At 35.7% G+C, this 23914-nt stretch overlaps 5 protein-coding genes across 14 annotated transcripts in view; 2 read left to right on the top strand and 3 right to left on the bottom strand.

Moving 5' to 3' along the window:
* LOC129786719 (glutamate-rich protein 2) overlaps nt 1–23914 on the top strand; it is an 871459-nt gene that overhangs the window by 749829 nt on the left and 97716 nt on the right. The gene's annotated exons all lie outside the window — the stretch shown is intronic.
* LOC129786663 (nuclear cap-binding protein subunit 1-like) overlaps nt 1–23914 on the top strand; it is a 303879-nt gene that overhangs the window by 182249 nt on the left and 97716 nt on the right. The gene's annotated exons all lie outside the window — the stretch shown is intronic.
* The window catches only part of LOC129786648 (mucin-2-like), a 247544-nt gene that overhangs the window by 125914 nt on the left and 97716 nt on the right, over nt 1–23914 (bottom strand). The window lies entirely within an intron of this gene.
* Nucleotides 1578–2641, bottom strand: LOC129786722 (uncharacterized). 2 transcript variants are annotated; one of them, XM_055821910.1, is made up of 2 exons: nt 2376–2641; nt 1578–2310 (listed from the first exon to the last, which is right to left on the bottom strand). In XM_055821910.1, exons 1-2 carry the CDS (start codon nt 2517–2519, stop codon nt 1792–1794), a joined length of 663 nt encoding a protein of 220 aa, XP_055677885.1. In that variant the 5' UTR covers nt 2520–2641; the 3' UTR covers nt 1578–1791. The 2 variants fall into 2 exon arrangements, with proteins under 2 accessions (XP_055677885.1, XP_055677886.1); XM_055821911.1 differs by having other exon boundaries at nt 1578–2307; nt 2376–2640.
* Nucleotides 3884–23914, bottom strand: part of LOC129786643 (homeobox protein cut) — a 112993-nt gene continuing 92962 nt past the window's right edge. For 3 of the 9 annotated variants that reach the window (XM_055821769.1, XM_055821775.1, XM_055821771.1), the window contains 3 exons: nt 12107–12181; nt 10263–11998; nt 3884–8915 (listed from right to left, as the gene is read on the bottom strand). In XM_055821769.1, coding sequence (XP_055677744.1) covers nt 7566–8915; nt 10263–11998; nt 12107–12181 — 3161 coding nt within the window. In that variant the 3' untranslated portion in view covers nt 3884–7565. The remainder of the gene's footprint in view (nt 8916–10262; nt 11999–12106; nt 12182–23914) is intronic. The other 6 variants (XM_055821773.1, XM_055821776.1, XM_055821770.1 and 3 more) reach the window with 5 other exon arrangements.

Below are 23914 nucleotides of genomic sequence, written 5' to 3'. Positions count from 1 at the left end.
ACTTAAAAATCGTCACAGAATAAAATCAATTGGACTTATCTCGATGAATTTAGCATCTATGTGTAGAGAATTTTAATTATTTTAAGATAACACAAAGAAAATCGCGAGAAAAGTCTTTTCTTTGGAAGATAATTGAGGTCAAAGTCAGAATCCAACGTGGAGGATCAAATTGGTAATAACTACCAGTCAAAATCCCATACATTTTAGACATTGTTTTGAGGTTATGTTTTCCCATATTTCCCAAAGAAAGTACTCTTGTTCCATTTTCCCCGAGTGAAAATTATTAATATGGACGAATTTTATTGCCGGAAGTAATTAAAAAGTTACTTGAAGAATCAAAGTTAGTGATGATTTAGGCGCAATAATAAATTAGGCAAAATTGCAGCTAAAAAGTCGTTTTAATTGGCAATTTTGCATCGATTTTACGCAATTTTTTTCAGTGACGATTTTCTTAATTAAATATTTAGTAATTATATGCAGGAATGCTTCAAAGAGATTGAGAATTAGTGAAACTTTCGATCCTCGTTCAATAAACTGATTAATAATTAATTATTGAGCATATTTTATCAGCTGGTAGTTATTACCAATTTGATCCTCCGCGTTGTGCCAAATATTGGGTCCTCAAAGTGTTAATATTCCCAATACTCAAACCTTTTTTCTAACTGAACGAGAGATGGCATGAGAAAAATACTTTCCTCTCGCTCTGGCATTTTGTGTAGGTGAGTTTTTTTGAGTGTGTGCGTGAAATGTTTGTTTGTGTTGTGCGGAAAAATTTAAACCTCAACGAACTTTTTTTTTGTTTTTCCAAAAATGCGATTTTTCTTGTTTTTCCGCCATTTTTTTCTCACAAAACACGTTTTTGGGGCTGCTGTGACACTTACGAGTACTCCGGGGCCCCCGGGGAGCTCCTCCGTGCGAAATTTGGGCCCGGCGGAAATTTTGACGGTTGGGTTACAAATTTGAAAATTTTGACGGTTGGGGATTTTACACGCACTTTTTTTTCCCGGAAATGGATTTTCGTGACTTTTGGAATTTATGATGCCAAAAATTCAAAAGTTTCTTCCTGGTCACGAAAAACTCAATTTTGCTGGAAAATTCGGTCGAAAACGCGAGAAAATTGCGAAAAACTTATTGTGGGAGGGAGACAGTATCAGTGACATGCACCGTCTCATTTTCTCTTCAACAAAATGTACCAAAAATTAGCAGTGGTGGCTTTTGGAACTACATTTAGGGCGCCAAATTCAAAAAGTCGTCAAAAAAAGCATGAATTTTATATGGGGGCGCTACGAAGGGGGGCTCTGGAGGGAAAATGAATGCCGTTGTTAAAAACCGCCTGATATAAGGAGCCTCTGTACCAAATTTCATCGCGATCGGACCAACGGTGTGGAAATGCATCTACAGAACAAACTAAAAAAAGTAAAAAAAAATAGTAGTTTTTGGGATGAATATTTTAGGTTCTTTATCTGTCGCATAAACAACGACGTTTCGGGCATTATAAGGTCTTCTTCAGGTATGAAATCTTCTTGAAATCTTCTAGAAATGTTTTGATTACAAAAAAAACGCAAAAATTATTAAGAATCTTTTTTATTTTCGTTAAATTATTACAATTTATTGTTTACAATTAGTTCTGTTATACATTAAAATTCCGGCTCATTTGAGGCTTTGTTTATAATAATTAAAATTAGTAGTTGTGGGCTCTAATGGACAAAGTAGTTTGTTCGAATTCAATAGCTTATTTTAAGTTATTTCTTTTTAACGTTTTAGCGCTTTTTGTCATTTGAAGTGAATCCATTAGTTTGGGACGGGGCCATTGAGTTGTGAATCTCCTGAAGCAACTTCTTCCTCATCTTCTTCGGGGTCAGTGTAGTACATTCCCGCTGTCTTTCCATCTAAATCTGCAGCTTCAACGTCAATTCCGCGGTTCAGAAGGAAATCATAGAGATCATAGCGCTTGTAGATTGCCGCCATATGCAGGGAAGTCCAGTTAGTTCTCGGGTAGGTGACATTAATGTCACTTCCTGCCTCCAGAAGAGCATCCAGTGCTGAAAAATCCTTAATATTCCTCAAGAGTATCACTGAAACGCAAATGAGGAAGGGAATGTGGCGTGATTGATTCGGTGGATTCACTTCAGCCCCATCCGCAATCATGGCGCGAATCAATGGGATCAAATACAAATAGCAGGCCTTTGCAAAGGGGGTGATCAACTCATTTCCATGCCGGATGACGGGAACATTGATAATTCCCGGATTGTTTGTGAAGAAGCGCGTTGTAACTTCCAGGGAATGGTGCGATACTTCTGTCCGTTCCTTCTTGGAAGATATTTAATTTATCTTTGTTAATAATAAAAGAACAAAATCAAAATGAATTTTCTTACAAAAGCTTCCGTCATTTTGACGTTCTCCTCCTTGAACGTTGTCAGGGAATTCCAAGCGTAGAGACAGAATGCACAGAATATGAGGAAAGGTCCAATATATTCGTGATTTTCAAAGTAAAATTCAATTGAGAGAACATTTCCCATTTTTAGAAGGAAAAATCGATACAATTTTCCACTTTTTTGTAGGTTTTTTCGGATCTTTTGTTTATTTGTTGTTGTTGAGAGGAGAGTTTTCTTTGATAGTTTGACGTTTTATTAACCCTTCCATCACTGTTCGTAACTTGGTTAATTTTTAACCCTTCAATGAAAAATTTTTTGAGTTAAGCTAACATAACCTCTATTAATTATTATTGAAAAGTATTTGAACAAGGATTTCAAGCAAATTAATAAAAACTGATTTAAAAAATTATAGTTTGTGGTCAAGAGCAATCTGGCCAAATAGTTTATTTATTTAACACTTGGACGATCAAAATTTCTAACCTCAAACTTTGTCATTAATTTTCTCTTAACACTTGGAGGACCCAACCTTTTGGCATTATTAAATATTAAATTGAGAAAATCGTCACTGAAAAAAATTTGCGTAGAGTTGATGCAAAATTGCCAATTCAAACGACTTTTTTAGCTACAATTTTACTTAATTTATTATTGCGCCTAAATCATCACAAACTTTAATTCTTCAAGTAACTTTTTAGTCACTTCCGGCAATAAAATTAGTCCACATTAATGTTTTTCACCGAGGAAAAGTGAACAAGAGCATTTCATTTGGGAAATATGGGGAAACATAACCTCAAAACAATGGCAAAAATGTATGGGATTTTGACTGGTAGTTATTACCAATTTGATCCTCCGCGTTGGATTCTGACTTTGACCTCAATTATCTTCCAAAGAAAAGACTTTTCTCGAGATTTTCTTTCTGTTATCTTAAAGTAATTAAAATTCCCTACACATAGATGCTAAATTCATCGAGATAGGTCCAATAGATTTTATTCTGTGACGATTTTAAGGTTACAATTGGTAGCAATTACCAGTAAAGTCCTCCAAGTGTTAAAAAAAGTCGTTTTCCCAAGTTTTTCTTCGGCGAACTTGATGCAATTGAAGTCGCATAAACATTCATAATAAGTTAGATTGACTATATTCCATAACGATTAAAAAAAAAGTTAAATTGGCAGCGACTGCCAGTTTTGTCATTCAGTGTTAAACGTAGACCAAAAAGAAAACTTATAGAGAAATTCGAGATATCCTCAACTTACCATTCCATCAGTAAAGTTTCCATATCCAAAACGAAGCCAAATTCCCAAATAAAAAAAATAAATAAAAGGCCATTTGAATTATTTCTCATACAGTTAATTTTATTTAAGTTTAGAAATCTTAATGAAGACGATAATATGTATTTCTTCAAATTTTTAAATTTAATTTTAATTATTTCATATGATATGATAATAAATATTTACATTTTCATCACTTAATTTTTTTTTTCATTATTTAATATTTATATTTTTTATAATTAATTTTATTTATATTTCATGATTTTTCTTTTCTTTTTTACTTTCATATCAGTAAAATTAAAAAAAAAAAGTACGCACTGATTCCTAATAATTCTTTGTTGTTCTTCTAAAGTAAATAACATTTCTATGCGATAGAATCTTAATAAGAAATGAAAATTCTTTGTGAATTTTTCTTTCATTCAGTTAATTTTTGGGTGTTTCACATAATATTTCTTTTTAAAGAAATTGAAAATAAATAGTGATGAAGAAAATGATTGAGCTCCTTTTGAGGAGCTTTTTATTGCATACAACATATATTCTTTTTGTTAGAATTTTTAAATCAAAAGAACTTTCTCACAAATTTTTTAAAATATTTTTTTTATATTCTCATCCAAAGAGAATTTTTACATGCTTTATGTTTTTTATTTTTATATTACAAGTTTTTCTTTTTTGAATAAATTTCTTCTGCCTTATTTTTTCCAAAAGTTATATTTTATTCTTACGTATTTTTGCTTGTTTTAATTTTTTTTTTATTCAAAAGTTGTACAAAAAAAGGTGAAATGAAGAAGAAATTTATTCCAAGTAAATAATCATTTAACAAATGTTTTATTTTTTTGTAAAAAGGAATTATATTCAAAATTATACAAAGAAATAAATTGCAACAATGAGAATTTAACAATAATTAAAAATTAATTATTTAAAGAAAAAACTCTCTTGAGAAATGAAAGACGTTTAAAATTTGAAAGAAAAAAAAACAATTTCTTAATTTAGCCAATAAAACTTGAGGGTTCTTGCTAGAAGTTTTTTTCTTCTCTGTGTGCCAAGTTTTATTAATCAGGCTCTGTGTGTCCATTCTTCAACCAACTTTAACTTTTTTTTTTATTATTTTCATCAATATATTTTATTACACTATTTCTTTTTTTTTAAATTAGTTTTTTTTTCATCTTTTACTATTTTATTAGCTTTTTCTCACTTAATGCAAGGATTTCGGTTCCTTTTTTTTCTTTATTTATTTTTAGACTTTTCTTTATGACTTGATTTTTCTCCGTAAAGACTGATAGTTTCAGCGGTACACGAGAGAAAATTGTTAGAAATTTAGCTTTTTAATAAAAGAAAAAGAAAACATAAAATATCTAATTGAAAAATTAAGTTTCATTCTTTGTTTTTTTAGCTGTTGCGTCCGTGATTTCTGAAGATTATTATTTACGCAGAAATATTAAAATAGACGTTAAAGGGTTAGAAATTACCCAAAACTCAATAAAAAAAAATTGTCTTAAGTTTGTGCGCAAAAGGATTAACCAAAGCAATTTTTGCATTTCTCCAGTGTACCGCTACAACTACTTAATTTCTATATAATCCCAATTTTTGCAATTGGATCAAATATATAATAAGAAGGATTATATTTCTTTATACAATTTAAATAAATTCATTTTCTTTTCTTTTGCATTTTATTTAGAGACAAAGAATTATTCTATTGGGTGGAATTTTCTGTTTTTTTTCTGTGTGTGGCTAAGTGAAAAAGAGAAAAAAATTCATGCTTTTGCCTGTAAATTTGTTGGAAATATTTCTTTCTTTTTTTTGCTATTTACTCGAATATAATAATGACTATATAACTTCTGTATTTAACTAATATTCTATATAAATTTAAGATTTGTTTTATGGGATTTCTTTCAATTTCTTTTAATAATAATTTTATCTTTTCTTTTTGTTTTAATTACATTAAAGTGTGTAAATTCTGTTTTTTATCTTCTTTTTTTCAAATTTCATTTCAATTAAATTGTTTTTCTTTTTCTTAGAGTTTTTCGATATGCGTGGGGGTTGTTTCACTGTTGATTCCTCAATATCTCATTTTTCTTTTATTTTATTTTTCTCTTTTTATTTCGAATAAGTAATTTTTCTTTCTTCTCTCCCATCTGACTAATCTACAGATAAACTTTTTTTATTGAGAGATAATTTTTTTACGAGATTTTCTTCTTATCTTCACATGCTCACCTACAAATCGCTAGCACTTTTGTTTATACACTTTGAACCTACATTTTGTTTGATTAATTAATTTTTCTTTTTAATTTAATCTGCTTCTAAATTTGAAATTCTTATCATTTTTTATTAACTCCTACTTCTTGTTTTTTTTTCTTCTTTTCTTCATTTTTTTTTGGTTACAATATTTGAGATCTAAATAATATTTTAAATATTATTTTGATTTATTTTAAGAATTTTCTTCTCATACTACTCTTGCGTCAGATTTTTTTTACTTTTCACGTTTCTTCAGCATTTTGATGAAATGTAGAGGAAGGTTTTTCTTTTCTATGCTATTTAAATTACGTTTTTTCTTTACAGCTAGGTAATTTTTTGGTATCTTTTCTCAGTGATTTTTTTTGTTATTTTCTCTTTTTTTTTTTCTTTTAATTTGCAATAAACTATTCTACAAGATTTCTTTTTCCTTTATTTTCTATCTCAATGCATTTTCCAGCTGATTTTCTTAATGTTTTCTTTCTTCTTCAAATCAGCTGTGGGACTATTTAATTTTTCACTTTTTTTAAATTTCTTTCTCCAGCTATTTCGGCAATATGTTTAAGTTTTCATTTTTATCTTTACAATTTATTTATTTTTCTTTTATCATTTACAAATGATTTTTGATTGAATTTCTCTCAGTTTTTATTTTCTCAATTTTCTCGAGCTTCCTCTTTCTCTTTGCTAAATTACAAATCCCCTTACATCCTAAACTTGTTCTCTATCGTCTCAGTTAAATGGAATGGGAGGTAATTATTTAATATAGAAAAAAATGTTTTAAAGAAGAAAGTTTCTACAATTAAAAGACATTTTGTGCAGAATTAATTAATTAATTAATAAAAAAATGAATTAATTTGTTGAACTTTTTCAAAAGAAATCTGTTCAATGAGGCGATGTCCTTTGCACAAAACAATGGAGCTTTCGTGCGCGTATTTTATTACATACATATTTTTTTACTTTGTAATTAAATGTACACAGGATATTATTTTTTTGTAATTTATATTTCTTTTTGAAAAAATATTGGTAACAGTCTTATTCATTATCTCGCATCGTCTTACCGCAATAAAAAAAATGACGTTAAAATTGATTAAAAGTTTTGAGAAACATAATGAAAAAATTATAAAATACATTATTTCAACAAAGAACCTTTGTAGCTAAAAAATTCTTAATTCGTTTATTCTATTTTTCTTTTCTTTTTTTTTTTAAATCAATCACAATAGATTTTTTTCTTCATTTTCTTTTTTAGTTTTTCTTTTTGTTACTAAATCTATATGAAGATGTTGTGGGATTTTCTTGGGAAAGAATTTTCTTCTTTTCTTTTTTTAAATTGGAAAAATTCCCCAAAAATTATTAAAGAATAAAGATTTTTAATTAATTATTTTTTTATCCGACAATTGCACTGAATTCTCTTATTGGGAGAGATAATTTTGGTTGGGATGAATCGTTGTTATTTTTGGATTTACCAGCTTTTGGAAGCTTTGCAGCATAAGCTTCCTCTCAAAGCTTTTAAGAAGCCTGTTTTCGTTGTTTTCTCACTTGCTCCTTGTCAAACTGTCACTGTCAAACAAGAAACACGGTTAAAACATAGAAATCGCGTTTCTTGTTTGACAGTTGACAGCACGATATACAATTTGACAAGAAGCAAGTGAGAAAAAACAACGAAAACCGTCTTCTTACAAAAAGCTTTGGTTAGGCCTTAATACTCCCAGCGATCCCCATCGTCGTCAACTTCCTTCTTGATGGGCGACACAGCTTCGGCTTTGACGTCTGTTTGCCCATTTTCAGTGTCATCGGTGGAATCGGGTGAAGCAGCAGCGGCGGGATGATCCGTTGGGGCTTTCTCCGAGACAGCTGGACTCGCACGGGCTGCTGCCTCGTCATCACCCTCAGCTTCGGGTTCATCCTCATCGGGCTCCTCAAAACGCTCCGCAACCGCTTGCGGTTCAACATGAACAGTCTCCTCGCCAGCTGTTCGACTGTAGTCAGCTGCTTGTTGCATCACACACACCCCATTGATGATGACTTCCTCTTCGCGCGTGGAAGCGCCCCCAGCTGCCGATGGGGGTTTCTTGTCGTCCTGCCAATCGGGATTAACCCATTGCGGTGCAGCGGGTTTCCGTCGTGATGATCGTGCTGATGCTTGAATGGCCACGGGGGTTTCCTTTGTCTCCTCTGACTTTGACTCATCAACTGAATCCCCATCAGACACATGACTATCCGCCTCTCCGTCCACATCATCAAAATCATCATCCCCCTCGCGTTTCAGCGATAAATCCAACCCACTCATTTGCTCCTTGAAGGCCGTATTGAGTGCCGTCAGGTCGGCATCCCCAGCACCAGGGAGAAGCCCCCGGCTGATGAGGGCAGCAAGATTGGGATTTGTGGCAAAATACGGGGTGTACTGCAGTGGGACCCCACTCAAACCCATTCGTTCCTTCTGCAACTCCATCAGGCGCTGATTGAGCAAGATGCGGAAGTGAACGGGGTCAAAGGGGGCACCCGATTGGCTCTCACGTGGCGGTACTGGGGGTTCACTCGGTGCCCCATGCGGCACCTGCTGCTTGAGGCGCATTCGATGGTTGTGGAACCAATTGGTGATGGTGCGCGTTGACAATCCCAATTCCGTGGCTAAGAACTCAATGGTGGCAACATTGGGATACGGATCCAGGGCAAATGCCAGGCGTAGGGCTTCCTTTTGCTCCTCTGAGAACAGCACACGTTGCTTCTTACTCGGTGGTGCCCCCACAGAGCCCACTGACCCTGGTCCCGGGGAGTTTGAATGATAAAACTCTGACGTATCATTGCTGCTTGTATCGGAACTATTGTCCTGCGCTCCAGGGCCCGTTGAGCGACGCCTCTTGTTCGCTTCACGACGCTCATTCTTCAGTGCCTGCAACCGATCAACGTTGTTGGCATCAGACAACCAAAGCTGCATCCTTATAAAGGGTTCGCGTCCCTTAATGCTCAACATATGCCAGGGCTTTGGCTTTGACAGCAATTCCGACACAGATCCCTGTGATAGCCCCAGAACAGCTTCACCAAAGATCTGTCCAAAAAAAAAGAAAAGAAATTTAATTTCATAAATATAATTCAAACTAAACGCCGTGATTAATGGCATAAAATGAGTTTCTTTCGTGTTAAGCATGTTTAATTAAATTAGACATTAATCAAAGCTCTCAAAGCTCCTCTATTTGCGCACAACTTGACCATTTATAATCACATTTGCAGCAAGAATTCTTATGCAAACTCGCTTTTCGTGCCATTTAATAATTTTCAATATTTAAATGTATTTTTCTAAATTCGTTGAAAGCAACATTTTGTGCATAAAAGGCATTAATTCTTCTTTATATTATTAAGACATTATTTTGTGTTGTTTTAGATGTTTTAATTAATTTGCAAATGCAATAGTTTTGCTCCTGAAGGGACATTTGAGTTTCTTTAATTTCTCGATTTTTTTTGGAAAATTAACCCTCCAGGATTTTTTTGGTCAAAAAATAAAAATCTTTATTTAAACTATTTTGTGAGTAGGGAAGTTCAATTGAAAAAAATCTGTGAAAAATATTTTCTTTTTGAGAGAAAATTAAGATCTAAGTTTGAGGTTAGAAATATCGGATCCTCCAAGAGTTAAGCAAAAAAAAATTTCAAATCTTGACTAGAATTTGATTTAATATTTAATTTTTTTTCTAGGCCTTAAAAACTACACCCTTTGCAAGCTTTAAGCTCGATTCAAAAAAAGTTTACAGAATTCGGATATTCTAATATCTAACTTCTGCAAAACGCCTTGACCGATTGCAATAAAATTTTATTTAAAAGATTTTTGAAAACGAAATCTGCATAAGAAACTTTCTAATTCGATAGCATTGTAAATCTTCAAGTCAGATAAAATAATTTAGGATGACGTCATTCTTCGCATTTTTGGGCAAATTTTTTTCAGCTTTTCCCAGTTGAAAATGGGAAGTCTGTTTGAGTTTTCTTGATCACTTCTTTTAATTCTTAATACGATTACGTGTAATTCTGATTATTTCTCTTAACAAGGAATTTTCCCATATATCAGTGAATAAACTCCTTTTGACTCTAGGATTTGACTTAATATTTAAAGTTTTTTTTATTAAGGAAAAAAATGATTTGAAAATGTAATTTTTTCCTCTTAAATTTCATATACTTAGAAAAGTTTTTTTAAACCTTTTTTATGTTCATTTCTTTCTTCTGTCGGGTATATTCTTAATTATTTCATTAGAAAAAAAGTCTTTTAAAATATCTTTTTAATTCTTTTACCGAAAGAAATAATCTAATTCTTAAAACTAATTATTTTCTTCAATTAAAATCAAAAAAAATTAATCAAGAAATCAAATCTAAAAATCAGAGAAATAATAAATTAGCGCAAACAACTCACCTTTTGTCCGATGTTGTTGGCCAGGAGTGCCTCTTTGATCTTCGTGGTGATAACTTGAGTGTCGAGATCCTGCGTGAGCGCCGCCATCTCGTACACTGTTGGTGACATGTGCTGATGCATCCCCCGCATGGCGTTATTCTGCTGCGGCGAATGCACCGGCATGGGCATTTGTTTCTTCTCCTGTGCCGCCGCCGCCGCTGCTGCAGCCGCCTGAGCTGCAGCCAGGGGGATGGCATGATGAGGCGGTAGCCCCGGTGGGGTGAGTAGCATCCCCTGGGGCGTGGATGTTGGTGGCTGTGGCTGGGATGATTGCATGGGGGAGCCCTGCATTTGCTGCATGAGATGCTGCTGCTGGTCCTGTTGCATCTTTGTAATTTGATCATTCAGCAATTTGGGCATTGGGGGCATTTTCCCGCCCGCTAGCTGCGGTGGGATTTGTGGGGATCCACTGTAGCTGCCCGTTCGCATTAGCTTCTCCGGGGCAATCTTGTACTGACTAGCCACGAGTTTGTGCACCGCATTCTCATCTTCGAGGAACATCTTCATGCGAATGAAGGGTTCCCTGCCCTTCTGCGTTAGCATATGCCAGGGTTTTGGGCGTGCCAGGAGATCACTCACACTCCCCTGCGACAACCCCAACACAGATTCCCCAAAGAGACGCTGACTGATGCTGTACTGACTCAGGGCTTCCTTCACGCGCCGCACGATGTCTTCGGTGTTGAGATTGTTGAACATATCGAACTGCTGCTGCGTTATGGGCGGCAGGACGGCTTTCAGGGGGCGCTGCGGGGAGGAGTGATGCGGCGTCACAGGTGGCTGAGTGATCAGGCTATTTGTGATGGAGGCCATACGCTGCAGGGGACTTGCTGCAGCGGAGAAATCTTCCGTGGGTGTAATGGCGGGTGGAAGGATGGAATTGCTAAGGGGACTCGGGGCTGATGATGCGGTGGTTGTGGGTGTCGATGAGGTCTCCTGCTTCGGTCGCACGAGACTAAATGCACTGCCCGAATGGCGAACATCTTCGGAATCCTTCTCCCCACCTGCCTCCGTGTTTTGCTGCTGCCCATTCATCTTGAGCTGCTTCTCCTTGGGCAAACTGAGATCCTGCGCCCCATTGAGGGCATGCTGCTGCAGCGCCAGCAAACTCGGCAAGTTTGGGATGTTGGGGAAATTGGGCAAATTGGCGCCACTCTGTTGCAACTTCACAAGCTCCCGCTGGTACGCCTCGAATGTCATCCGGAGACTCTCATCCTGAATTTGATTCATCGGCGGCATTCCGCCACTGAAAAAGTGTGGGAAGAGGAAGCTATATGAGTTCGTGTAACTGCTCATTTCGCCTGGAATGTCTTGATCAATGGGTAATCGTCTGGGATGTGATGAGTACCTGGAGAATCCATCTCGTGGAGCAACTTTCATGAGTTTCGTCAGCTCCTCATGGTAAATCCGTGCCACCTTCTCCTGCGGGATGTCGTCATTCTCATACTTCTTCAGCCGACGATTTTGTGATGAATCCTTGGAGAAGGGTGACGTGCACTGATTATGCGGTGACTTGGAGTCGTCATTGCTGCGCGTATCCTCCTGCTGCTGCCCCATCGGTGGATGCTGATTCATCCCCGGTGGATGATGCCCCGGGCCGGGTTTCATGAGATTGGACGCCTCGTTGAGGATATGTGCTATCCGTTCGTCCGTCATACTATCCTCGGGGCGCCCATACGGTGGCATTGCGGAGTCTTTTCCTGCAATTAGTGAATATCCGTCAAACAAACAAAAATCACGGACATGGGGGCATGGCGTTTTTGTTTTTTTCAAGAGGGTGCGAGCCCGCAGGAAAACAGGCCACTTACTTCTAAATTCAATGGGGAATGGAGGATGTGGTGGAAGATCTGATGGGTGGGCGTCTGCATGTGTCGTCTGGGGTGCTACAATCAAAGACAGGTCGTCACAATACATTAATGAGGTGTTCATGATTTCTTTGGGGATTTTTATTTTAAGAACAAAATGGAGGAGTAACGGATATAGATTTGAATTTTTGCTTCATTAACGTTTAATGAGATTTTTATTTTGAATTTGTAAGCATTCTAATTGATACAAAGCTCTAATGGCTCTAATAGAAAAGTCTTTGTTTACGCTAACGTAAAATAATGAAGTGAATCACTCTATCGAGAATTGGTATGCAACGGTCACGAGTTACAGTTGAATTTGTGAATTTTTGAAATTCCTCTTATCAGTTTTTTCTCTCTCTATTATCTCCCTTTCGTGATAATCTCTTTATTCTTTACTTCCACTTTCACTTTCTCCATTATTGTTATTATTTTGTCAATCAAGTAAAGAATTGAAATTTTGTAAATTGCCTAATTTTGAAATAAATAAAGTCACTTGCTCAATTGAAGTCATTAAACACAAATTAGTGGTTTGATTTAACCCTTTAATGTTTTTTGGGTCATACGCTGACCCAAACGTGAAACATTTTATTTTTTCAATTATTTATGAATGTAATTGTTTTTCCATGTTACAAATGCATCAAATTCACGCATAAGGGGTCAAAGAAGACGTTCTGAGTGAGAAAAGTCCTCTAAAAAAATTCATAGAATAAAAATCGCGATAAAAGAGCGCATGTTTCAATGTTTTTATGTTTCACGTTGGACGTTAAAGGGTTAAATTCCCAATGAGATTGAATGCCCCTCTAAGCCTGAAATTTGAGAGGAATTGGGTTTTTTGCAATTCTTCATTCATCACGAGGAAGCTCTTCCGGATTTGGGATTACGCCTTATATTGCCACAAACCGCGGTTCTTCGAGCCGAAGGGCTCTGATATTAATTAATTTGTTGCATCTATTAAAGGTATGTGGCAAAGGCTGAAGATTGAGAAGTAAAGGACAATTGCTAATTATTTCTTTTAATTGGATGTACTCTACAAGGTACGAAACCTGGAATTTATTGGGAAGATCACCAGATATTTTTATTAATTATTCCATTCGGATCTAACCCAAAGGTACGTACCTACAGTCTTTGAACAATTTTTTTTATTTAAAGAATAAAATTAATTTTGAATCTGTAAGTCTTGAAACAATTTTTTTTATATGTTGACAAGATGGCGGATTAACGGACAATTTTAACGAATTTTAACACTTAATAAAATTCTAATTAATTCCTTTCCAGTTTTTCTCTTGAAATATTCCTTCTAAAAGGCCTTTCAATGAAGTAATAAGGAAAATTCTTCTGAGGAAAATAAGGCAATTAAATTGCAATAATTTCCCATTTATTCCAAGCTATAAACAAACATATAACCTCAAAACAATATAATTGCGTCTTGGTATTAAATTTCAAATTCAAATTCAAAGAGAAACTATAAATGTCTTGCAATTCCAATAAGAAAACCCCCAACCCAGCTTGACCCACTTTGGGGCATGAGGGGGTGACCTATGCTGTGGCGGAGGTCAGTTGGGGGGTGTTATGGTAATAAGAAAATAGGGGCAGAAATTTGCGTCGTTGAAATTTATATCCCCATTTTGATTTACAGCCACATTTATGCTCATTTATCGGTTTGCATGCAAAAATGCATTGCATAGAACGACGACGAATGATTTTTCAAAGTGGAAATTAATTCCAAATGAAAAGGGGTTGAGTTGGGGGTGGTTTTGGGGCTTTGTATTTGTGTCAAATGCGATGCAACCTCCTCTCAAATTGATAGAACACACGGCATGTGCAACTTTTCAATTATTTTCTCTCCCCCAAAAGGTCTCTTGGGGCCCTTTTCTAGGGGGTAGAAGGAGACAAAATAATCCAAAGCAGTGGAAATTGTAATTCCTTCAACTGTGAACTTTATTGAGTTGAACTTTTGGTGGAGGAAAACGCGACAGGAAATGGCAATGAGGGGGTGCATGGTGAAAAATAGATGGTTTGAGGACACTCTTCGCTCTTTTTTTTTTACTTCTTCTTATTAATGGAATAATTACATCACGATTTCTCCCAACGAGGTCACGACATTATGAACATTTTCACAGAGACAGAGAGAGAAAGAGAATCTCCTCAATATGTTGCGGGGGTGGACCACAAATAGGCCAGAAAAAAAAGAAAACTTTAATAAGCCATCAAATTGTCATAAAAAGCAGATATTTTGGACACAACCACAAGATTCTATTCCTCCGTGGAAAAAAAACTGAAGAGAAGCGTTAAAGATCCTTCTTTTGGCATCAAAGTGCAGCATTCCCACTTTGGGAGAAGGAAAAGAAGAAGAAGTTGAAGAAGAAAAAACGGCCAAAGGAGAAAATTCTATTTTTGGGGCACATTTAACGATTCATGAAATCTCGGGCGGATGGAAATTTGTATGAAAGGAAACATCAATGAGTGTTTGATGATCACTTCATCAAACGAAATATCTGATTCTAATAGCGCTTAAGTGCGCAATTTGCTTCTGATCGCCTCAATTGACACTCCATTAACTCTCTCCTCGTTTACAGCCTGTCAGCACTTTTCCTGCCTACCGAGAGAGCTAAATACTTTTGCCAGAAAGAAAATCTCTCAATTTTTGTCCCACAATTCCATTTTCAATTTTCTCCATTTAACGTTCTTTGTGATCAAAAATGATCAAAGATTGATTTTTCTTTGAGAAAAATTAAAGAAAAAATTATTTTTTAAATGATTTTTGAGGCTTCTTCGTGGTACAAATGATAAGAATGTTGTTTTGCAAGGACAGAAACCTGGGTTCGAGTGCAGTATGGGATCAATTTTTTTTTCCATCAAGAAATGTTATTGAGTTTAGTCTATTGCTTTGAAATTGTAGAAGAAATATGTACTTAAATTGGGCTTGAATTGATGACAAAATTATTACGAACATTTACTTGAAATAAATTAATTTAGAGAACGGGTTTGGGGAAAGCTATAAATATCACAATTCCCAAAGAAATTTTGAGCTTTTCTTAAATATTTTTTTTTCTTGCTGTATTAACCCGAATCTTCTCTCTGTAATGATTTGTATTAAACCTTTCAGGCTTTTCTTAAAAGAAAATCTTTAAGAAAAAATCCTACTCTATTAGAAAATGTCCAATTCCTCAGCCTTTTAATCGACAAGATTAAATCTTTCGGCTAATTTATTCTCTAAGTTAGTGCCACGAACTTTCTTCACATACAAAAAGATTATTTTCTCATTGTTTGAGGATTAAAAGAAAACCCGATAAAATCCTTTTCACCCCTTTCCCCGATTTCGGTGAAATGTGAAATAATTACATAGAACAATTCACAAGGAATCAGGTGGGTGACTTGTCGAAGGTAGATGTGTGGGGGAGGAACGTGAAAATTTGGGGCAAGGTACTCAAAATAAATCCTTCCGAAAAACGTTCAAAATGGATGGGTGAATAAATAATAAATTTTCTCTCGCTCATTCCCAATAATTGTAATTATTATTTTCCCAACAATCGTATATGAGAAAAACTAACGATTGAATGTAGCGGAATATTCTCAAAGTTGCGATGGGGGTGTGTGGGCGAGGGAACCTCCCTCGGGGCCCATTAAATGTGCGGAGTCTCGGTGTATTAAAATATATTTTATATAATGCGGTATAAGTTGAATTGAGGACAATAAATTATGGTATTGTAATGAAATAAGGAATCGATTAAATAGCAGGGTGAATAAATTACGTGGTGGTGGCTGTTTTTTTTCTACCCCGAGCCAGCGCTCTCATATGCAAATTTTTCCTTTATTTTTTTTCTCCTGTGAAAATTAAGAAATAAATTTTCTTTCATGATTTTTTCTTCGCCATTCTATTTCTCATGTTAATTTAATTGTGAAGCATTTTTTCCCCGGTGCCCTCTGCTTTTTTTTTCTTCTTCCATTTTATTGTCCAATGGGTGGGAAAATTAGCTCCCGAAAAAGTGCCACAAAAGTGAGACAGAGGGGGTGCCGTAAAGAAATGTATTTGTGCGGGGGTGGGACGTAAAAGTCAGAACATTTAGCTTTTGGTGGCGCGCAAAAGGGGAAATGGGGGGGGGGATTTGATGAACAGTGGTGGTGATCGATTTGTAACTGATAAAGGTTGAAAGTTTGTGGTTTTTGGGGGTGGTTTTGGTGGGTTGATTGCATGCAAATCGGCCGCTTAGCACGCGATTCTGTGGATTCTATCAATTAAACATTGTTACATGGTGTATAAATTTTAACTCTTTTTCGCTCTCTCTTTTTCGGCGCTCCTCCACGGCTCATCCATCTCCCCAATTTGGTGGTGAGGGTAGGGGGTAGGGTAGCACCTATCATGCTCACAGACCAACCTCCCGCCACATTGGGGCAAAAAACGACGCGCGGGGTTAAGGCTGGTGATGGTGGTATAAGCAGAGGGATGTTTAGCATGCAATTGCCCCCCAACTAACACACATATTAATTGCAATAAACAATTGAGACTCTTCCCTTTTTGCTAAACAGAACTCACGTGTTTCTTTTTTTTTTTAGTGGCAATGCCAGAATTTCCCAAGAGGCTATGCAATTTTTATTTCAATGTACATATATTTGAAATAATTGAGGAATTTATTTAATTTTTTGTGACAGAAAATGAGATCTTTCTGGAGCTAGTTTCAATGCTGATGTTATGGATTTTAAGGGAAGAGGTTTAGTCCAAATTTTACCTTAATTAAATTAGGTATTTAACTGCAAAAAGACAAGTTTCAAAAAGTTTCGTTCTTAAGTTTTTAAATAAAACTAAAAATTTTATTTTAAACATTTTTAATGTTGTTTTAAATCTGGATTTGATGGAGATAATATTAAAAACTATTTCTTTGCTCTTTTAGAGTAAAAAAATATATTTAACGAAAGCAAAACGTCGCTGAAATATAAAACAAGTTGCTTTCACAATTTTGTGAGGAATTGATTTAACAAAATTCACCTCATTTACCTATTAAAATTCTATTTGAAAGAGGAACAGTTTAAAGACAATTTTAAAAGTAATTCTAGAAATAAAAATTCATCAAAAACTCCATCAAAAGATCTCTTTTTGAGTAAAAAAAAATGCTGCACAACCCCTTATGTAAAAAAAGAGCTTTGGGGGATGTTCTGTGGCTTCTGGGTGGTTTCGAAAAAAAATGGGTAAAAGTTTAAAAAGAATGGTGCCAAGAGGGAAACTGATAAGGCCTCTAGCTGAATGTACTTCCCCCTCCGTGTTAAATTCTTCTTTTTTTTCGTGTGTGGTTCTCTCTCCTGAGTTGCACCCATTAGTGGCAATTTTTGTTGCATTTAGCAACCAAACACCAATTAAAAGCCCCGCGCGGTGAGACTGTGGCGCGATGTTTAATCGATCCATGGCGAGTCACGGGGAGTCATAAAATTAAATTCCATCAATATCTTTGCAATTATTGCCAATAAATCGATTTAGCTAATCAATTTTGGTGCCGAGGGTTGAAGAAAGAGGCAAAAAAAGCGCACCCATTGGCAATTGCAGGCCAATAATATGTTGTGGTGAAGAAACTGGCTTTTTATTGCCCCTTGTGCGCAATTTTGCCATTATACGAGCCCAGAGTTCATGTCTCTTTTGCCCTCTGCATCTCTCACAAGTTGGGCCGACGTGAAGAACGCATGAATCCTGCGAATTTGAGCGATGCCAGAGTGCAAATAGCACCCATGAGAAGACAATTGAACTTTTGGCTTTGTTAGACGAGAAATTTGTCTCTCATCAGTTTTTGAATTTGATCCATGTGGCGGGATTTTGTGAGAGTGAAAGCTACGCCGCTTTGAGATTTAATTTTGGCTATCGAACAAGAATTCCTCACGCCACAGCGATATAATTTGCCCCTTTTCTGCAATTATATACGTAGGTATATACTTCTTTTTTATTAGCCAGCACACATATAATTTCTTATCGAGTATAAATAAATGGTAAATTGGGAAAATCTTAATTGTCTCAGCAGCGATAAATTTTATTTGCCATCCTCAAATGCCTCATTGGCTTTCAGCCAATAAATACGTGATTTCTTTTCAACTGTTAACTCTTCTGGCATTTTTATAGATTTCTTGCTATATCGCTCTTGTTGTATTTTTTCTTATTTGCTCCGTTTTATTGTTTGCCCAAATTTTTTTTTCGTTTTGTTCTCTTGGGTGCCTCCTTCGAGAGCACTCACACACCAAAAAAATATCGTCGCATTTTTTTATTTTGGCCCCCCTATCAAAGCCCAAAAGGAGAGTCTCATCAGACAATTTTTTTTTCGGTATGTGCTCTGAAATTCATTTTTATGACTTTTCTCGAATATGTACATAGGTAGTAAAAGAAAAATTATTCTCAAAATGATATTGATGATGGAATAAAAGTAAGATTGGGAAAAGACGCGTCCTTGGGCACACGATGAGGATAAATTCCTCAAAAGAAAAGAAAAGTAGAAGAAAAACCTTCGAAAAGAGGGAAGTTTGTGATACAAAATTGCATCTTGGATGAGACATATAGTCGTGTAATAAATTGTACGAGAGCATTTCGTATAATTAGTTGATGGGGATTTATTTCTGGATTTATATTGGGAGAAATATGCACCGAATGGTGAAAGTGACACACGAAAATAGCCCCAACTTCTGTCGGGGTCAAGTGCGTTCGCGAAACCTTTAGCCTCTCTCTCTCTTTCTTTCTCTTTTGCATAGAACAGGAGAGCTTCAAGGGGTCAATCATGACCACACATTGAGACCCTCTGTTACAGTCCTTTTGCACAACGTCTTCCTTCCTACAAAGACCCCCAAGAACCACAAAATGCGCCCAAAGGAATAAAACGAAAAAAAACTTTGAGTGTGTGACATCAAGCTCCTCAAAATGTATTTCCAAGTAGTCTTGAGAGGGGTCATTAAGTGTGATTTCCTGTCGTCGTAAAACACCCGAAAAAATATCTCAATTATTGCTTTTTAATGTGATTGTTTGTCTCTCTGTTAGCATTTTCAATGCGGGGAGATTTTTATTGCAGAAAAATCATTGATATATCCCTCTCCCTGAGTGCGGAAAAAAAGGAATGAAAAGAGTATTTTCACGAATGAAGAATTTCCCATGAAGACACTCTTTAAAAAATAAAATAAAAAATTGCTTCCTCTTGGGTATAAAATTTGGAATTTCAGGGTAAATGTTTTTAAAAAACTCCTTCTTTTATTTATTTTTTTCTCTTCTCCTCCTCCTCATTCTCAATCATGCTACTTAAGTCTCAATAAAATTGGCCTTTGCGTGATATTTCTGCACAATCACGATACAATTTGTCTGTGGAGGCTTTTTTGCACGGTGGTGGAGGTAATTCATATGTGTGGAGATTGCAAGAAGAAGAAAAAAAATTGCCCCCATCATAAAAGCACTGCAGAATCAATTTTCAGTGCCCGAAATTGTCTCTTTGGAGATTACTTTTAAATAAATAAAAATACTGCAGATTGTAGGTAATTTAGTGATATTTCTTTTATAAAGTAAAAGGTATCAGGGGGGTGAGTCATTGTTGGAAAATTAAGTACCTTTTTTCAGGAGATTCTTTTGATGTTATTCGCGGAGAGAATTCGTGAAATAATTTGTAAACTTTTTGAGAATCACGAAGCACGTAAAGTTTTTAAAGATTCTCAAGATTTACGTAAAAAAGTCTTTTAATTCTTAAAATTTGTAATTAGTTGGTGTTCCACTTCGTGGCCAACACCAAGTTTTGAATCTTAAGGATCATGAAATAGCAGTTTCATAAAAATATTGCAAAATTTAAATTTCTTAGCTACTTTTGAAGACAATTTATTGCTTCTTTCTTAAAAATAATCCTGAAGATTCAACTAAAGGTTCACGAAACAAAGTCTAGAGTTTCGCAACATTTCCAGAACAACTCTTTGTGATTCTTGAATATAACGAAAGATTTTTTTTTCGAGATTCTCGTGAATTATTCCAAAATTGATTTTTATAGCTTTTTCAGTTCATTTGATAAGTAATTAAATTGATTTTTCTTTGCAATAATGATTCAAATAAATTTTCAACGATAAGTATATTGAAATTTTGCTATGATAACCCCATAAAGGTACTCCCGCAATGCAATAATTACCTTCTTTGCCAATTCTTTCACTTTCTGTGTCTCAGATTTAGCACAATAGACAGACAGTATATTTAAGGGGGGTCTCTTGGGAAATCTGTTTGAATTTATACATTTTTAATGTTGCCATTTTCTCGGGGTTTTTCTTAAACTTGGATATCCGATGATGGTTACATTTGAAGCGTAATTATTGAAGTGTAAGAAAATCACTTTTCGCCATGTTAGGTGCGACGCCATCTTGTGATTTTCCGACTTTTCCACAGAACTGCCCTAAAACACAAAGGTAGGTTTTTCTCAGGATCTACTGGATGGATTTTGATGGGGTAAAAAGCAAATGAAAGAGGACATACACGTGCAGATTTTGATGTACTAGAATTTTGAATTTCCATTCTGGGGCTGAGAAAAGTGGAAAAACGTCAAAAATATCTGAAAAAAGTCACATTTTTCCACTTTTCTCAGCCCCAGAATGGAAATTCAAAATTCTGGTACATCAAAATGTGCACTGGTATGCCCTCTTTTATTTGCTTTTGACCCCATCAAAATCCATCCAGTAGATCCTGAGAAAAACCTACCTTTGTGTTTTGAGGAAAATCTCAAGATGGCGTCGCATCTAAGATGGCGGAAAGTGATTTTCTTACTCTTTAATGATAAGTCTTTAAATGTCACCAACACTTGAAAACCGAGTTTAAGAAAAACCCCAAGAAAAATTAAAATATTTAATTTCACCAGCTCTCAAAAGAGACCCCCCTTAAACTATCTTCCCTCGTTATTTAGGGCATTTTTAGCAGAGGATGAATGTCTTTCTTTAGAAATAATTTAGTAATTAATATGAATGTCCGATGTTTTCGGCACACAGACGTTTTTGCCTTGAATGCGCTGATGAAGAAGAAATAAATTTCAATATGAATTGTAAATACATCAGCACACAGAGATTGAGGAGGAGGCATCTTTCTCTCTCGAATGGTATTAATGTGAAAATAGTCGAAAATGATTATTATTGTTTTATTATTGAGCCATCGCGATGAAATGTGTACGAGGTGGGCATCACGAGAGCCTCCCTCAATTGGCGTCTCACAGCGTGTTGTGTATGAAAAATATTTTTGGTTTTATCCGAATGGTGAAAAGTGTAAAGGAGGTCTCTTTTGGGTGCTCCAAACATGAATGTTTAACAACTCGCTCACTTGAATAGCATCGTGTATAGTGAGGATGAGAAGTGTCTGTGTACAAGTCCATTTTAAAACACTTTCGCCTTGTGTAGAGCACTCCACAAGAGGAGTTTTCGGGCGGAGGGTGATGCTCAAATGAACGATGAGTTGCACCCAATCGATGGGAGAAGGAGGGAGGGAATTATATACACAAATAAATTGGAGACAAAAACAAAATAAACTAATTTTCGGGGCGAAGACATACGAAACGGAGAGATCATCGAGATCTTGGCACTCATAGCTTGGTTGTTTTATTGCATCCAATTGCATTGATGGTGCGGTGTTCGAAAATAAAGCCCGCCACGCTGTATCCAAAAAGGTGGTGGCAAAGATGAGATACTGAAATGTACGAGTTGTAAATGAAGAGACTCCACTTAATTGAGCATCACTTTGTTCAATTACTGATTAATGATTCGTTCTTCTCTGTGTTTCTCATGTTCGTATTCCTTCTACCATATAGCATAGTGTGTGATGCATACGATGACATTTGAAATTAGATATTCAAAAGACCGACGAAATATCTATGATTTTATGTATTATAGAAGCAAAAGGGTATTGTCATTAATTTATGAATTTTAGGGCGAAAGTTTCTTTTAAGAAATCCCCATTGAATTCATTTCTTTCCATCAATTTTTTAATTTAAAAAAAATATTAGAATTGAAAGAATTGATTCCAAAATTTCTAAAAAAGAATAATTGAAAAGAAAATATCAAAAGACAAAATTTCTCTCAATTGATTACCCTCTTTTTGTCTCTCTCACTGATTAATTAGAAACTGCTGCTGTTACACCACACACAGACAACCTGGCACATTGAATAAATCATCGCGCGCAAGTTAAACCAACTTTGTGTGCTGCAACATAATCCCTCCCTTCCTCCCCCCTTCGAATGTTTCAGGGAAGAAAAGGGATTTCCTCGTGAAATTTTTGGGACACACCCCACTTGCCGGAGAAGTGTTCCGTGTGTGATCCAGGAGGATAAAAGCTTAACCATACTTCAGCGTCAAAAGACGCTGTTCGTTGTTTTTTCTCACTTGCTCCTTGTCAAATTGTATTGCGCTGTCACTGTCAAACAAGAAAGGCGGTTATAAAACATAGAAACCGCGTTTCTTGTTTGACAGTGACAGCGCAATACAATTTGACAAGGAGCAAGTGAGAAAAAACAACGAACAGCGTCTTTTGACGCTGTTGCTTGGTTAGGCCTTAACCGACGATGCATTATCGAGCAATTAACCCCATGAACTTAAAATTTTCACTAGGACTCTTTTTCATCCCCTAAACGAGGAGAGCGAGGAGGGCTATCCGATAGATGGCAACATGACTTGACCACACCACACACTAACCCTAACCAACCCCTCTTTAACCCCTTACATAGACTAAAACCAGAAGAAATATTTCCAACAAGAACGAGGGGGTGGAAGATCGAAAGCAATTTCTCACTCTCGAGGAAAACCGACCTCGGGACAAATTTACCGTACCGGGGTCATGTTCTGTGTGTGTGCGGGGGTGGACACACGGAAGGCCACATTGGAGTAATTTCTGAAAATTGAGACACTAAATGACCATCGAATACCGTTCAATTTTCAAGGATAGTTGTGCTAATTCCTCCCTTGAGAGGGAAGAGAATGCGGAGGAAGTTTATTTTGTCCCAAAAAAGGGGGAGGATTGGTCTTTTGGATAAACGATTAAGGGGTGGGGGCGGGAAGGAATTGGTTTTTGTGATTTTAAGGGGATTTTCGAATAAGCTGGATGAATTTTGTTTATGGGATAGATAATAGTTTTATACTGATATTGAGCTTTAAGATCCAATTCGAAAGGGGTTGCAAAAGCTCCTCATTTTAGTGGGATTAATCTGTAAATTTTTATCAATTTTGAGAACAATAAAATTAAGATTTTCTTCAATTAATTTATCAAGAAATTCTTCAAATGAGAATTTTAATTTTTAATTAATTTTCTTTGTATTTTATGAAAATTTAATTAAAACATAACATAATACATAAAATTCTCAATTGCCATCAGTAATAAAATTGAGGGCAGTGAGAGAGAGAGGAAATATAGTTTGTTGCCATGGTTAAATTTTGCATACATAGCATGGTGTGTAAGAGGGCCCAGTTTTCCTTTGAGGATTGTTGTCTTATAAAGAAATTATGGTCGTCGGCCCTATTACTTACTTATGCGGTGTATATGTAGGTATAATAATGAAATAATAAATTAAAGTCACATATAGGGGTACTTAAATTACTTTCTAATTACCGATATCTATACTATGTACATTATGTTTGTGTTATTCATTGCGTTTTCTCATATTGCGGAAAATCGTGTGTGAGCGTTATACTTAATAATAAAGTTGGAGTCAAACGAAAACGACAAAGAGTTTGTTGTTTCTGCACAAGAAAAGCATGGGGGATGGTGAAAATAATGGGGGTGGTTAGGGTGGTTTGTGTGTGATATGCAA

Source organism: Lutzomyia longipalpis, chromosome 1 (assembly GCF_024334085.1).
Source record: "Lutzomyia longipalpis isolate SR_M1_2022 chromosome 1, ASM2433408v1".
In the NCBI taxonomy this organism is placed as follows: Eukaryota; Metazoa; Arthropoda; class Insecta; order Diptera; family Psychodidae; genus Lutzomyia; species Lutzomyia longipalpis.
Note: the sequence above shows the minus strand (reverse complement) of the source record. Positions and strands in the feature narration are given on the sequence as shown.